At 34.0% G+C, this 16,950-nt stretch overlaps 1 protein-coding gene across 2 annotated transcripts in view; it reads left to right on the forward strand.

Annotated features, from left to right (window-relative positions):
* LOC124367473 (inter-alpha-trypsin inhibitor heavy chain H5-like) overlaps nt 1-15,524 on the forward strand; it is a 30,845-nt gene extending 15,321 nt beyond the window's left edge. For both annotated transcript variants that reach the window (XM_046824309.1, XM_046824310.1), the window contains exons 9-15: nt 203-347; nt 2,925-3,111; nt 5,562-5,754; nt 6,689-6,863; nt 9,687-9,847; nt 13,068-13,155; nt 15,052-15,524. In XM_046824309.1, coding sequence (XP_046680265.1) covers nt 203-347; nt 2,925-3,111; nt 5,562-5,754; nt 6,689-6,863; nt 9,687-9,847; nt 13,068-13,155; nt 15,052-15,257 — 1,155 coding nt within the window. In that variant the 3' untranslated portion in view covers nt 15,258-15,524. The remainder of the gene's footprint in view (nt 1-202; nt 348-2,924; nt 3,112-5,561; nt 5,755-6,688; nt 6,864-9,686; nt 9,848-13,067; nt 13,156-15,051) is intronic.
* Nucleotides 15,525-16,950: the final 1,426 nt, after the last annotated feature.

Genomic DNA, 16,950 nt, shown 5'->3' on the forward strand with positions numbered 1-16,950 from the left:
TACAGGCTGCTCTAGCTTGATGGATCAGTAGTTTTGTCGATTATTGGATCAAGGCTTTTCGAGGTTAGATTCTCCCAGAGGTGGTGTATTTAACTCGCCAAGACTATATTAAAACTAGTGAGTTCTGTAAAGACATACACTTTTCAACTGTTCTGTCCATTGTGATCTTCTAGAATGGTACATACGTAATATTATTTTTCAGGTTTGGACCCCAAAGGGTGGATTGCACTTATCTGGTCAAATGAATGGGATGAATGAATGTAGCCGTTTGGGATGCGTCATAGAAGCTTCGCCAGACAACATAACTCTGGCACGTAATTTCATTCACAGCCACTCGGAAACTGGAAGTGAGTCATATTACTTAAATTACGCATCTTTAGCTGTTTAAAGTTGGTTTTAGTGATGAGTCAAGATGATGAAAGCCAATTTGAGAATGTTACTTCTCTTTAATTGAAAGAGGAATTTCTCCCAAACAGACATCGATTGTCATTCGTCGTCTGGTTTTGGTGGAAGTCGAAATATGAGGGTATAAACAGGGTTCAACATATAAAACGATATTAATTATGTATAAGAAGGAAAAATTTTCCGATGGATAAAGCTACTCGTAATGGTTAATCGGCCTGGTGAAGCAATGTCACTGCAGGCAGTGACTGTGGTAGACATCAGTGACAGCTGATTGTCGCGCCGTGACCAGCTGTTCGAGAGCCAGCTGCTTTGGAGAGTGACGTTAGAGAGGGAAAGAGAAAGAGAAATGAAATGAAATTAAAAATGTCTTTATTAGAGGCGAAGTTAGGACTATAAAGTCCTCTCTACCACTTAACCTAATAAAAATTAAACTAACATTTATATGTATACATTTACAACTAAAAATAAGTCTATTTATTTACATTACATATTAAATTAAACTTAACAAGAGAAGGAGGAGTGTAAGGGGGAGAGGTAGAAGAGAGGGGAGTGAGGTGTTAGGAGGAGGTGAGGGGGAGTAATGGAGGGGGGAGAGGTGAGAGAGTGAGAGAAAGAGGGGAGAGGGAGATAAGTATGGAGGGGTAAGAGGGGAAGTGAGAGGGGTAGGAAAGTGGGGGAGAGGGGTAAAGAGAAAAATGGGGGAAGTTCCAGACAGAAGACGGGGATGCGGGAGAAGAATTTGAGAAGTATATTTACTGTGAGAGTAAGTCATAGTGGAGACGTGAGAATGTAAATTTGAGTTGAACATTGTAGAGTATCAGAATTTGTGGAAGATAGATAGCGCTGGGTCTTTTACACTTTTACACTGTGTATCATTACATTTTTGCAAGGCTAACATAGGAAGCTTATTCTGTACATCAACCAATGCGTCCAACTTTTAGTTGATATGGTACATGATGCTGCAAAAAAAACCGATCTATTAATTATGCACAAGATAATAATTATTAACTATTTATGCTAGTAAATTACTTTAATTTCAAGATGTACTAAAATAATGCATTGACTATCCAAATCTAAAAGTTTACTGTTGTAGCCATATGGCTTGAAAGTTATAAAACATGTACAGTCACATTTATTAGGCTATGTTAGCAATAGGCAACAACTAATTCATTATAATAATGGACTGTGAATTCCTAGTTACTCCACTTGACTCTCTTATCTTTGCCGGTGTCACGTTACATTCAAGCGTAGTTTACAATATCAACAAATCTAATAACAAATATAGTAAAACTATTCATTAAAAACAAACTATACTAGCTTAAATTTAACTAAATTCAATCACTATAATACCAAACTTAACTCCATGTGAAATAACAAGAATTTATTAATTACACAACTTGATCCTACTTTTACATGAGAGTAAATTTACAGAGTAGAATGACAAATAAATAAAAAAATATACAATCTTATATAAAGACTTTAAGTAAATGTAACGTGACTATATTTTTTATATTATTATGTTGATGTATATTGTAAATTTCAAAGTAGGCCTCTGCTTTTACTTTATACAAAAATATCTTCATCGATAAAAAAACCGCTGATACTTGTTTAAATATTCTAAGAGAAAAAATAAATATTCAAAACTTTCCTTTAATTGACAAAATATAACTTAGACTACACTTGGATTAAACCCAGAAATATCTGAACTGGTATTATACATATAAGAATGTAATTATTATTGAAATTAATGTGTGTAATATTTACAACTCTGTTGCTCTTGTGTAAAATATGATTTCATTGTTTAGATTAATTTGGTTTATGTTTGTATTATTTACTAATACTTAATGAGCTGGACGCACTGCGCTATGTAGACAATGACGTAAAACCGGTTGACTGCTCCCCATTGGCCATTTAAAACATTTAAAAATATCCCTCTACAGTAGGAGTCACGAAAGAGTGCAGTTGGCGGCGACCAATAGAAAGGATAGGCCAGCGCGACGTTGCCACTCAACAGGTCCCCAACAGCCCGGCACGGCGCGCTGCGGTTACAGCGAGGAACAAGTTCGGCAACGTCGCTTACTCCTCATTGGCTGCTCCAAGGTCACGCTCCAAATAGGCTCCTCCCTTAACTGCATTCTCTGGTGATCCCTACTGTAGTACATCACGTGATCGGTAGCGTCCCTACTAGCGTCGCTGCCCCTACCGTTCTTGTCTTTAGGGTATAAACTAAATACAATTGCTCTCCGAGCTCCACCCCTTAGTCTCAAATTAACCCCCAGTCCTCCGAACCAGATTTAACTATTTCATTCTTTAGTCTCAAACTAATCATAATATAATACATGCACTAAAACACATATACTATCGTTAGTGAAGAAAAATGTTTAAAACATCATCGTATTGTTTAGTATGAAAAATGAACGATTGTTCTACATCGGTGGATCCTAAATATTTTCCAATCACATCTACATGAAATATTCGTAAAATATAAATGTCATCTTATATTCCATATTTTCTCATAGACACGAACATCATTGGAGGGTTGAAGACGGGGTTGCAGCTTGTGCACCTTAGCTTCAACATGCAGAAACGGGACGAAATCAACCCCCCTCAGCCGATCATGGTCTTCCTGACAGATGGAAAGCCTGGGGTTGAGGAGACAAATCCCGATAAGATAGTCAAAACAATCATATCCCTGAACGCCCACAAGTAAGTGTATATTGCTATATTTATTTAATTGTTTTATTTGTTCAACTTTAATTTCATAAGGTTTCGAACATTTTTCATCGTTATATGTTACAAAAAACAGAACACTAAGTTTCGAGGTTGAAATCTACTTCCCACCTCTGGTATAAAAAACTTTAAGAAAGCAAAAAGATTAGAAACTAAAATAAATGTGTGGTGATGAATCTACTACACACTACCCAAAATTGACAACAGTATGTTGTACATAAAAAACAAAGAACATGCCTGACTGGTACAAGAACACCATAACCATATATATATATATATATATATATATATATATATATATATATATATATATATATATATATATATATATATATATATATATATATATATATATATATATATATATATATATATACCACCATATATATTAACCGAATCAAATTTTATAATTGTTATATCGTTATATATATTTTGTTAACTAGTTTTAGTACATGTTTAATTGATTACTTTTGGACAGTAGTTTATTGATTCTCGGATGTTATTTATTTAATTTATTTAAATTATTTGATTCATCTTGTTGTTAAGTTATTTATCGGTGCTTCGGTGGTGTTGTCAAATTTGTCAACTTTAAAATGCTCTTTTTTGTGTATAGTTGATATTTAATGTAGTTGAGCTGTTGTTTTGGATTAAATTGTGTGTGTTTTTTTGTTTTGTTTAAAGTTATCCAATTATATTCATATATAATAATATTAATGTTACAGTGTAATTGGCTTCGGCTGTATTGTAACATTATAAAATATAAATAAATAAATAACGTCCAGATTGGTAAGAATGAACCCAAGCGGTTACTACACAGAACCAAGAGCACTGCACAACACAAGTCACACGCACTAGGGAAGGTGGAAGACGGGAGAAAATCGATTTCGGCAGTTCCTGTAGTATTGCGGCGCGTCATCTGAAAATTAAAACAAAAAGATGGAGGGGAAAATGGCAGATTCCTTTAACCTCACTTTTTGGTCCTGGATTTCAATTTCATGGTGTGTGTGTGTGTGTACGAGTTTTATTCACTAAGGTTTGATAGATTGTTAAAATGTTCAGTACATATCTTAAGAATTTTCACCTGAGGAAGAGCATAGATTTCAATCCTAGAAACGTAGTATTGTATTCCTGTAACACATAACAATAGAAAATGACCAAAATCCTATTATCGTTTAAAATGGACCATTGTCAATAACAAAGTTAAAAAAGAATAATTTAATTTCATGTTATTTCAAGTTTTATTTTTATCTTTTTTAATTTTGCTACTCTGTTCGGTTTCATGCAACGTTTAGATATAATAACAGTAATGTATACATCGATAAAACTTAGACCACTAAGTATGACCAATAAATATATTTAAATACAATACTATTAAGATGAGCACATTTAAATACTTTGTATCAGAGGCATAATTTTTAGACGAATAAAATATTAAATAACAAGGACATTAAAGTGCTATGAACGTATAAGATATGTATATAAACCATGAATATTTTAAGTTAATAGCTGTTAGAATAAATATTTGCATAAAATCTGAAGTGTTATAATAATTAAATTTATTTAATTCGGATAAAAAATTGATGAATCCGAGATTATTGTAGGGCGCCTAGAAGTTAATAAAGAACGCAACGTCGATTATTATAACCTTGTATAGTAGATTAATAAATAAATACAATTCTTAACAAGAATTTCCCATTTGATTATAAAAGTGGAAAATTACAATCTTAAACTCCTCTTGCTAATGTGAATAATTTCATTTCACTGGATGTTTCCGAATTGTAACAAATTTTGTTCGTTATTGACTATTTCGAACTTGTTGCCTGTAACACTGGATTACTATAGTCTGAAGCACTAAACTAAAATGTTTTTTGAATGGCTAGTATAGACTGAAACGCAAGCGGTGTGGGAGAGTAAGGAAACAACGCATGCGCATTAATGTGATGCAATCGATTTATAAAAAGTAAAAAAGAAATATTTATAAAGGAACTCAATTTCGTTGAGAAAAATTATTAAAAAAATGTAAGTTTCTTAAATCCCTCTTAATCATAAAAATAAAAATTCCTAAAATCATAAATGAATAAAAAGGTGTGACTCCCTGAAGCCTTAACTCATGTAAATAATATAAACATTTAATATTTTTTTTATTTAACCGTTTTTATTGGGCCTCGTCAGAAAATGGTTTAATTTGTCTACTTTTAATGCCTATTATTTCACAAAGAGTGATGACAAAAATTGTTTTCTTCATTAGGGTAGTTATCTTAAAGAGCTATGATTGTAACATAAAAAGATTTTCAAACCCAAAATCGATTGCATTACCATAAATACGTCTGCTCAACGCTTTTTAAGTTTCTTTACTCATCTTATAGGTAGCAAAAGTTCCTATCGGGGATACAGTGACATTCATAAACCCATTTTAATTATTCCAGGTGTTCCATTTATTCATTGGGCTTTGGAAAAGATGCCGACATGAGGTTCCTACGAAAGCTGTCCCTGTCCAATGATGGTTTCGCCAAGCCCATATACGAAGCTGAAGACGCCTCAGCACAACTAAACGACTTCTACCAGAGCGTTGCTAAGCCTCTTCTGTCCGATGTTAAATTCAATTTTTCATCTGATGTGGTGAGCACAGTTGTCTATTACCATCGATTTGTACTGTATACTGTATAATTCATCGCTTAGTATCAAACGGCATTTTATTAGTGCATTAAAATCTCTTCATTTTGCTTCCCTGATACAAAAAATTGGTGAAGGAAACAGGATTTTTCCGGAGATTTACCATCGTTCAGTGAAACAAAAAAATCACTGTTTTCACTTAAGTTTCACTGAGCGATGGCAAACTCCGGAAAAGTCCTATTTCCTTCACAACCCTCCCATCGTCAAAAACAAATTTCAAACGAAGAAAAAAATTGGTTTTTACCATTTTAAAACGATTTTATAGGTTCTAGTCGTATCTAAAGCACGGGCTGCCTAAATGATGGGTTTAATCATTTAATTCATTTAAGTGAACGTTTCAAGAGGTTTAACTTAAGTATGTCCAACTAAGAGGTGTATTTAAAATGTAGAAATATTACTGTAAACAGTTTTAAACTTTGTATTAAAAAGACAAAATCATGGAGTAAAATTTAAATCCTCTTTAGAGCTTGAAAATGAAAGTATCATAAATTATGTGTCTGCCTATTTCATTATTAATTCATTATTAAATAGCGTAATCCCTTTTAACTCCCCTACTAAACGCCTTTTAACCCAAAGAAACCTACACACCATTTTAAAATTTACACAAACTTTCTTGCCAATCTTTACTACGATCTTTGACTTTCAGGGTGGTGGTCATGAATATTATATTTTATCTTAGCAATAGTGATCAAAATTATTTCTCTATTCTAAAAGACTTTTGTCATCTTTGTACTTTAGTAATTGTTATAATGTGCTAGATTGATCCACTAATTTATCCTCCACTGTATAAAGGACTTCTCACAGAGTACTAAATTAAATATAAATAATGGACCAAATTAACAAATACAATGTTATTTTAACCATGTATTTATTGTTTCAGGTTGATATGTCTAACAACACCAAAACTGCATTTCCTATGTTTGCTAAAGGGTCAGAAATAGAAGTTTGTGGCAAATTGAAAATAAATAACATAAACAAACTAGACGTAATTGGTAACGTGACTGGTAATGGAAACGCCGGAGTTGTCAAGTACCCGATAATCTACAATGCTGAAGGTCAGTTAGCACGACTCTTCTTCTATCTCTGTCTCTCTAACGGGTGTCCTAAAAGTCCCACCACCCATTCTAAATTTCGGACGAAATTAAACAAACCAATATCCTTTGGGGGGTAATTATATAATGACAAATGATGATTTTTGCGTTATATGAGAACTTAGTCTCTCAACCCAAAATGGAGGGTTGGGGGGTCAAGTAAAAATTTTAAATGCAAACCCCCATCAAATGACACTTCATTTTAAAGGTCTTTATAAAATAAGAATAGTGCCACAGACTAGAGGTCTCTATCTCAATCCAGTACTTTGAAACAGTACGAAACAACGGCTTGTCAAAGTTTTGTTGAAATGTTCGCTAAAAAAACACTATTTTTCTTAACTCATCTGTTCAGACTTATTCTTAATACTAAGTAGTGCTAAATTAAACTTAAAATAATTAAACTTACCGTTGAAATCTTACCTCAACCTTTTTTTAAGCTCAAAGTAAATGCTCAAAATGGCCCCCATTTACTTCTGGGCAAAAATAAAGTCTTGATTCAAATGAATGCCTTACGTTTTCCAACATTTCTGGTGTGATAAGTCGGCAAGCGTTTTCAATCCGCATCCGTAACTCATCAAGGTTCTGAGGTTTGGTGTCGTACACTTTCATTTTCAAAAATCCCCAAAAGAAAAAATCTAGGGGAGTAAGATCGGGTGAGCGAGACGGCCACTCTACAGCCGCGCAGTTGCAGTGGCCAGGTCAGGGGATAGAGTGAGCGGGCGAGTGCCGAGCAGTGGTGTTGATACTGGGAGAGCGTGGTATCACAGCGACGCGTCGAAGGGGTATTTATCCCACCCTTCGCGAACTAAATCACCCGGTGTCTTTTTTTATTATCTATAACTTGTTTGAAGCTTTGTTTTGGCCAGTTAAATGTAGTAAATTGAATTAGGCATATCTACTTTATTTCAATTTAGATTTATTCAATATCCTCTAGTGTGGTGTTCTCTTCAAACAGATTCAACCCCCCCCCCACCAAGTGGTGGTCCTAGTAACACCACTGCCCCTCATTATCTGAGTAATTTCGGAATTGCGTTGTGAAATTGTTCAATTTCGATGTTCTTTGAATTGAATTAACCTACCATAATTATAGTTATGAATCAAAGTAATTAACCCATGATTTTTGACAGCTATACACGGCCAGAGAATAAAGCTTCTCCGGCATAATGTTAATCATATTCATGTTTTTGTTTATTTAAATAGTACTTTTCACTTAATCATACAACAAATACTTTCTAGTAATATTTGTATTGATTAATTTGCCAGTTTCGAATAAAATGATTATTGTTTATAACATGACACCAAGGTAAGACTAATTTCTTGTTGACCATTTATTGTTGAGCCTCATATGACAGAAATGCAATCGCTTAGTTCGCTTTAGATGTTACAACCGATTTTACTAGTTATTACAGGAAACGAATCATCAATATGTCTGGCTGTGCTGATTTAATGGGTATTAGTTATGAGGTCCGCCGCGACGTTGCGCCACTACTAGCGCATGCGCATGTTCAGTCTCGTTCCATGTTATTCTTCTCCTTTAATAGTTAATGAAGCGTGATGTCGAGTGACAACACTAGAGTGGATTGCCTCCCCCTCCCCCTCCATTCCACCCCCACCGTTCCATAGCCAATGCACTGCATGGGTCCAATTATGAGTGGGTTCTCTGTCTTATGTAATTAGTCCAAAGATGTTACTCAACTTCTCTGCCAATCTCTCGTCTTCGACTAGACGTGTTTTAAGGCAGCTCGCCAATTCTTCTTTTGAAACTCTTGGCTATACCGCAATATGCACCTGCACAAACGTGAAATAGAGATAACTGAAATCACATCGCCAGAACTATGCTATCAGCAAACCTTGAGTACTTGTTACTTGACACCCATGACCTTTCCAGTTGGAGTAGAAATGGTCAATTAGGATTTTCAAAACCATCTTCTTTTAATGATCTAGAAATACTACCTGATAATTTATCTATCAAGAAAAGCTATTATTTGCTGTGGTAAATGCTTTACTAAAATTCATGGTGCCATTCTTTTACTAAATTAATTAATACAAAAAAGATATCGACCTCTTAAAACAACGATCCTCTTCTTTATAAATTCAAACCAGCCGGTATGTCTAATCAATTTTTCGAACGGATAGAATGGTTTATGGGCGCTGCCAAATTAATTAGAGAAGAGAAAGAATAACGAGCCTTTTAGAAACTTGTTAATAGATGCGTTTCACAAGGCTCTATACTAGGACCAATTTTATTCAGGAAATAACAAATATTAAACCGTCTGAAAGGTTTTTACTGCAGAATGTGGGATTGTAGATGGGTGCTAATGGTGTTTCAAAACTAGAAATAAGAAGAAAAATACGAAGTGAGAAACATCCAATCCATTCTAGCCTATATTGAGAATGAATGCATCTTGAAGAGTAAAATTTTTACTGTCATTCAGTTGGAAAAATACTGTTTTGTTTTAAATAACCTTTTGTTAACATTTCAGTTCGGTGACTTCTAACACAACAAATTGAGTTCTGAAAATAAAGGTTTGAATGTGTGTGCGTGTGTGCGCGCGCCTTTGTGTGTGTGGGGAGGGGAGGTGGTTTTTTTAGATAAGTTAATAGGTATAAGCAATACGTCTGATCTTGTTCATATTTGGTACGCTTGTGTATTTTGTTAACACTGCAAATAATTCTTATCTTTTTAAATCTAAAAACAAAGAGGTTTGTTGAAAATGTTTAGTTTAGTTCATCTTGATAACAAATAATGAAGTATCAATGTCTTATGAAAGCAAGTAATTGGTTCAGGCAAGACACAACTGTGCCGTTCCTTCAAAGAAGAACCTGAAGGCCTCGTTGAGAAAATCTGGGCCCACAAGACTATCCATCAGTTGTTGGATGAGGCGGAGAGCCATGATGGTAAAGAGAAGACGCAAGCCTTAGAAGAAGCAACCAAAATAGCAGAGAAGGTATGGAATTATTTAATTTTAACTAAGGACTGTAGTACAGTTAGCCTTCATAAATTCGTATTTTAAAAGTTAAGTAAATCATATTGTTACGTAATTTTCCTATTCTGAAACACAAATAATTTACGCAATATTCTATAGGTATATAATTCCACCTTTAATTTGTGTGTGGAAATTAAATGTACATTTAACGTCATTTACATTTAATGTAAATACCCGTAACGCCTATGTTATCACTTCACGATCTATATCTCTGAAAGAAGGTCAGTTATGTGGATTTTACTTTAATGGAACTATGTTACTTACTTTGATTTAATCAATCTCATCGCTTATATATCTAGATGTTCTACTCACTGGCTCATCAGTAACAGTTTTCCCATCTTCCTATGTATACCAAATTATAGATTTGTAATTTTAATAATTTTAGACTTACACAAGGAAAACTTTCTAAAACATTGTAAATTATATAAATGTTATAGCACCTTTTAAGAAATCAAAACTCCAAAGATTCTCCTTAAGAAATTCATTGTTACAAGGAATTTAAATTTCCTTAAAAACTGTGACAAACCTCGCAAACTTGGTTTACACGATGCTTACGATATAGGCCACAGAAGAAATTCTGAAGCTTTAAAAACTATTTGTACCTCTCTAACATGCCATTGCAAATACTGACCTCATTTCTGGGCGTATGTCATCTCTAGGACCGCCTAATATCAACACCCCGACTACAATGACAACCATCTCTAAAATATTTGACTGGACTATTTTCATTTAGTCGCTACATCTCCAAGGGTCTCAGACCTCTCGATATAAGTATCTGAAGAGTTACAGTATATACGAGAACTCCCGGCTTCTAGAAGTTCCTAGCCTCTAAAAACTTCTAGCCTTTGTGGCTTCCCGAGAAACTTCTTTGCCCTGAAAGATTCCCGCCTTTTGCTACCCACGGCCTTTAGGAGCTCCTAACATTAGGTACTTTCAGCCTCTAGGAGCTTCCGGCCACTAGGAAGTTCCTGCACCTGGAAGTATCGAGGTAGTGGAATTTACTGGCATGTTTGAAACATCTACGTCAATTACTATACGCTATTTAGATGTCAATTAATAAATCGCATCTAGCAATATTTATTCTTGGCCAATATTATTGAGTGGAGTTAGTATGCTAACGTAAAATCCACGTATTACAACATCTGGAGAATTGTATATTCCGAGATGTTATACCTCTTGCATAGTAAGGTTTTTCTTAAATATCATGAATTTTATGAGATTCTAACCTCTAGAAGCTTTCAGACCTTAGGAGTTCTTGGTCTCTTGGAACTCCCTGACTTTAAAACCTTCTTGCCTTTAAACGCTTGCTACCTATGGACAAGTCTGGCTGCTAGGAATGCCCAGCTTATAGATGTTCCGCTCTCTAAGGTGACCTAGAGAATTTCCTGCAATCTGGCAGCTCGTGTCTATGTATAGACTTCTAGTCTCTAAACACCTTTGGCATAAGAGAATTTCCGAATTGTAGGATATCCAGGTTTATGAAATTTCTTGTCCTTGGGAGCTCCAACCTCTAGAAGCTCTTGGCATTTCAAATATTCCGGTTTCTAGACATTCTTAGTCTCTGAGAGTTAAAATCTTCTTAAGGTTTTCAACCTCTAGAGATTTACGTGATATGGGATGTTCTGATCTTTCAGCATATATATCATCTAGGATTCTAGTAATCCTATCACGGACCTGCTTAACCACTGGCTTCTTGAGTTATAAAAGTCCATTATTAGGACTTCAGGTCAAAATATTGGTTTTGTGAATGTACACTTTCGTATATATTTAAATGTGTTTTAATCATCAACTACAAGCAACAAAGGGCCACAGTGGGGCTGTATGTGGCACACAGGCTTCATGTGTGAATACGAAACCTCATAGCTTTCAACTGAGTTTTAGTCTACAAACACAAAATGTTCTAGCTATTTTAATATATTTTCTATTCCAAACACATTAGTAAAATAACATCTTCTTGGGTCTAAGCAAATTAAAATTCTTTGACATAAAACATAAAATTGTTTACAAGAAAATATTTGTTTTGAGTAATTTTTTGAAACACTCATTAATTATATTCGGTATCCAAGGAAACAATATTGTATAAATTAATCAAGTTTTCTTTATGCGTATTTTATTTAACCCTCCGAGTGGTGAAAGACGCTGCAGCGTCTATTAAATCTCGGTTCGCGAGTGGCAAAGACGCTCTAGCGTCTATTAACGCAAGCCTCTCTTGTTCCGGTATTTCCGATGTTATGCCGCGACTTAAACGCTATATATTAGGTATGGTTAGAAAGACCAGATTCTAAACTTTAATTTGATATAGAATTTAGATATGCTGGTACTAATGGAACTCTTACAAACGGTTCATCCACCTACTGTACTACCTCCTGGACCAAGTGTAGGTCTTCTTCACGGGATTGCTTATTTACCAGACTTTGTGTAGTGTGTGTACACACCAAAAAAGGGGGTAAAAGTCACTTCTGGTGCCCAACTTGTAATTTTGGGGTTCATAGGGAGTGTTTCCCTTACCTGGAACATTATTGGAGGCCTCTCAAACCAGGAAGAATGATGAGGAATGAGGTTGGCTCTGATACTGACTAAAATGCAGTAAAAAACGTGTACATAAAAGCTTCGATCAGCAAATAGTGCGTTGTTTTTAGGAATAATACATATAACGGATACATATTTTTGTTCAGAATTAAATTTTAAACAAAATGGGTATTTTGGATTTGTGTTAAAAAATTAAGTTTAGGAACATTTTACTCAGCCTAATATAAAACAAAAAAATTTGAATTTTTATTTTTGGAATTCAACCCATTGGTTTTTTACACCAATCCAAGGTAAGTGTTTCATATTATTACCATTCTACTCTGTGTGTTATGAAGTTTAAATCGATGTATGATATGTCATACTTATATAATATACAGGATTTTATATAAATTTTCTTTTGCGAACATACAAAATCAGTAAAAATGTCCCGCCACTTGGAGAAAAAAGTACCGCAACTCGGAGGGTTAAAGAGATTATTTTTAAATTCCGTCTATTACATCGTATTTCGCCTTTTAACGAGCAAAACACCTGCTTGTTTTACGATGTTTCAGTTTAGTAGGCTACTAATTATTCTTTTATTTTCACACTTTACAAACAATTTCTGATTTAATATTTTTGCTTATGCGTAATTATGGACTATTTTTTTTTACAGTATTCATTAGTCACTCCTGTTACATCTGCGTATGTAATGAAGCCTAACCAAGAACACGTCATCGTGGATGCTGTTCCAGTAAAAGCAGGTAAGATACAGAACAACTTTATTGGAAGAATAAATAACTGGATTATAAAAGTGGTGTTTTAGAACATTTATATATGGCATAAACCATAGATATTAATAACATAGGTCACTTAACAAATACAAAAATTAAATGACCATGCCAATGTCAAACAAAACAATTTCTTCGCACAAACATATATGTCAAACCAAACATGGAGGATGGAAGATTCATAAAATAAATACTGGGCTTCGACTTACCTACTGTGATGTGTGCGTTGTGGGGTCTCACCACTCCTAATCTCACAGCACCTAAAACTGTTTTTATCTTATAATCTAAAAAACAACAGTATTATAAGGCCGATTGTATAGTACCCAATCTCACAGTGTCTAATGGCACAGCCTTTGAATGGATTTGGTTATAAAGTCCGTCTATTAATTTAGAAAATTCTGCACCGACGAGAAATCTCCGAAAAAGGTAAAAAAAAAAAAACATGGATATAGTAATACACAAACGTAAATACATTGATTTGACAAAATTATCGATTCGAGAAAGATAAAACTTTGACCACTATAACAAAACTTTACATCTAGATTTATATGACGGTTCAAGTTAATTTTCTACAGATGTTCCCCCTTTTTAAATCTCAATTTTAGGATGTGCTAGTTTCACGGTTCAAAAATCTAGATTTTCTTTCCAATTTAGTGGCAATCCATTTTTGTTTAAAGTTTGTTTTTGACGATGGTAGGATTGAGAAGGATACAGGAGTTTTACGTTAAGTAAGTTTACCTCCAGGAAAGAATATCTCTAATTTCACGCACACAGCAAATTTGTCAATGACCTCTAGGGATAGTAACACCAACAACACTAGCAAAGAATTACTAGAAATGTACCCTCTCGATATATTACGGAAGACTCTGGAACAAAATATAACAAGCATTCAGGCTTTTAAGTAATAGCGAATTGTCCGTATACCATAGTCACAAGTATAGAAGAAATTGTCTATAATTTTGAATTGCATTAAAAACTAAACTGAGGAAAAGTTGAATTAGCCACATGTAGTCATACCACATCAATCTCGAGGTATTTCAGCTTGGCTGTGGACTGTGAAGAGCCACGTTACTGAAGATGATAAATGATAATAATAATATTTAAACTGTATTGTAATCCGTGGTTGTTTGCCTCTCAGGAAACTCTCAAACTGGGTTACAGTGGCTTATTCGAGTCCAGAATTAGATACGGAATAATTTTTTGGGGCTTTTGTAATGCCAATTTTGTTGATAGAGTCTTCTGTCTCCAAAAGAAAGTTCTAAGAATAATTTGGGGATTTGACAAACAGGATAGTTGTATGGAGTTGTTCCTATCAAGTGGTACTCTAAGAATGGCAAGCCTTTTATTTTACCATTCCAAGTTATACTTAAAAAAGGAAGTAGTTTTTATGTTTTAGATCACATTTACAATACAAGACGCAAGTAAAACCTTTTAATTAATAAATTCAGATTATCCATATTCAAAAACGTTCTTCTTAACTTTGGTCCGAAATTATTTAATACACTTCCTCAACGAATTTAAAATAAAAATAGTTGAAATTATGTAAAGTTAATTTAAAGAGTCACTTGTCCGGCAGAGCTTTCTTTAGTATACCATAAGACCCCGAGATAGATCCCGATGTGATGCAACATTTCCAATCGCTTTCTTTGATTTCTTATTGTTATTGTTATTTGTGTTGCTTTTTCTAAACATATTTTATTAAAAGACGAACGTGATTATTCTATTTTAGGTTAGTTTATAGTCTTAAATTTGTTATTATTAACTGTTAACTTATTATTTACTGATATATATTCACGTATATTAAGAACTGAAGTTTCTACTGTGTTAATAAAGAATGAATTGAATTAATCAAGTTTCTCTATGTTTTAGGGGACTGGTCATATTCAGATAGCAACGGCAACATTGTTGGTCAACCTTCCCTCAGTGTGAACAACCCATATGGTGATATAAACTCTGAAAGGGCAACTAAGTCTTATGAGTTTAATTTTGACTGCACTTTTATTTATAGTGCAGTTGCATTTGTCATCACAACAATATTAGTGAGTGTACACGATAATAACTGGCTGGAACTGTGAGTTCATGTCCTGCGTGTCATTTTCCTGCCACCTTCCATCATATACTGTCTTTTTTTAACACTCTGTCCCCTAGCGTTTACGTAACTATTAATAATATAAATACTATTTTTACTTATTGATTTGTTTTATACGGTTTAAACAGAAGATTGTATAGTATTATTGTTCTGATATTTAGAATATTTGTTATATTGATGTGTTTTTAAATGTTTTACGATTAACTAATAATTTTAGTACGTAGTACATAATAAATGTGTTACAATTGTTAAAGGTTGTATTTTTCCAATGTTCTCTCAGTTTGTGAAGGTATCAAAATTTTTTGTTTGAATTTTGTTTTTGACGATGGAAGGATTGTGAAGGAAACAGGATTTTCCGGCCATTTGCAATTGTTCAATGATACAAAACATCAGTAACACTATGTTTCGAGACCTGAAATCTGATCTCTTCTTCAGGTAAATAACTAAACTAACACATAATTATAAACTAGGTTAAAATAAACAAATCATAACTGATCTATTTATTTTAACCTAGTTTGTAATTACGCGTTAGGTTAGTTATTTGATGATATCAGATTTCAGACTTCGAATCGTAGGGTTACTGATTTTTTGTATCACTGAACGATGGAAAATGTCCGGAAAAATCCTGTTTCCTTCAGTACCTATCCACATACTTTTTGCAAGAAACATATTATTAATAAGGAGATAAGAGGCCCAGGTAAGGAACCATGTCCTTATACTAGATTTTGGAAAAATAAGGTTTTATGAAGGAAATACTGATTACTCTTGTATTGTAACTATAAAAATAAAACTGAGTATATTTATTTCTGAACATTTTTGTTGTTGTGTGTGTGTGTGTGTGTGTGTGTGTGTGTGTGTGTGTGTGTGTGTGTGTGTGTGTGTGTTGTGTGTGTGTGTGTGTGTGTGTGTGTGTGTGTGTGTGTGTGTGTGTGTGTGTGTGTGTGTGTGTGTGTGTGTGTGTGTGTGTGTGTGTGTGTGTGTGTGTGTGTGTGTGTGTTTATGGTAAACTAAAAACCAAGGTGCCCCTTCACCGAAAATAAGTACTAGATCCGCCCTTGGTCTAAGCAATTGACTTATTATGAAATGGAAAATTGTTCAGAATTCGCCCAGCAGTTAAAGTAGAACGGAAATAAGAGGACGCAAACTAAGAACAAATTAAGGTAAAGTAAAGTAAAAATGTCTTATTTTACTAGACGAAGTTAAGGCTTAAGAAGCCCTTTCTAACACTTAACCTGATACTGGTATTAGGTATTATACGTGGATAAACGAGTATGGTTGTTTAAAATACGTTTATTACATTCATCAGCCGTTAAACTGTAAAAAACTACGTATTATATTCCCTGAACACAAGTTGTTATTATGAGAAGCGAAAGTTATACCACTGATATTATTTAGGTTAGGGGGATTATTTAAGTTAGTTCTGGAATCCGACACTAGGGCTGCGCCACGTAACTTTGTTAAAGTTCAAACATTTATCCACAGATGGCAGTCCGAGCGCTCAATCTTCTCGTGTCTCAGTTTATAGCATTGGATGAGTTACCTCTTGTGTAACTAACACAATCAGAGGTTATACTTATGAATATAAGTATTCAATGGTTATGTACTAACCATATATTATTTCTCAGAAGACATTAGACATGCTAAAGAAATTTTATTCCGTCGACTAATATAAACATTTA

This window comes from Homalodisca vitripennis, chromosome 8, assembly GCF_021130785.1.
Source record: "Homalodisca vitripennis isolate AUS2020 chromosome 8, UT_GWSS_2.1, whole genome shotgun sequence".
Lineage (NCBI taxonomy): Eukaryota > Metazoa > Arthropoda > Insecta > Hemiptera > Cicadellidae > Homalodisca > Homalodisca vitripennis.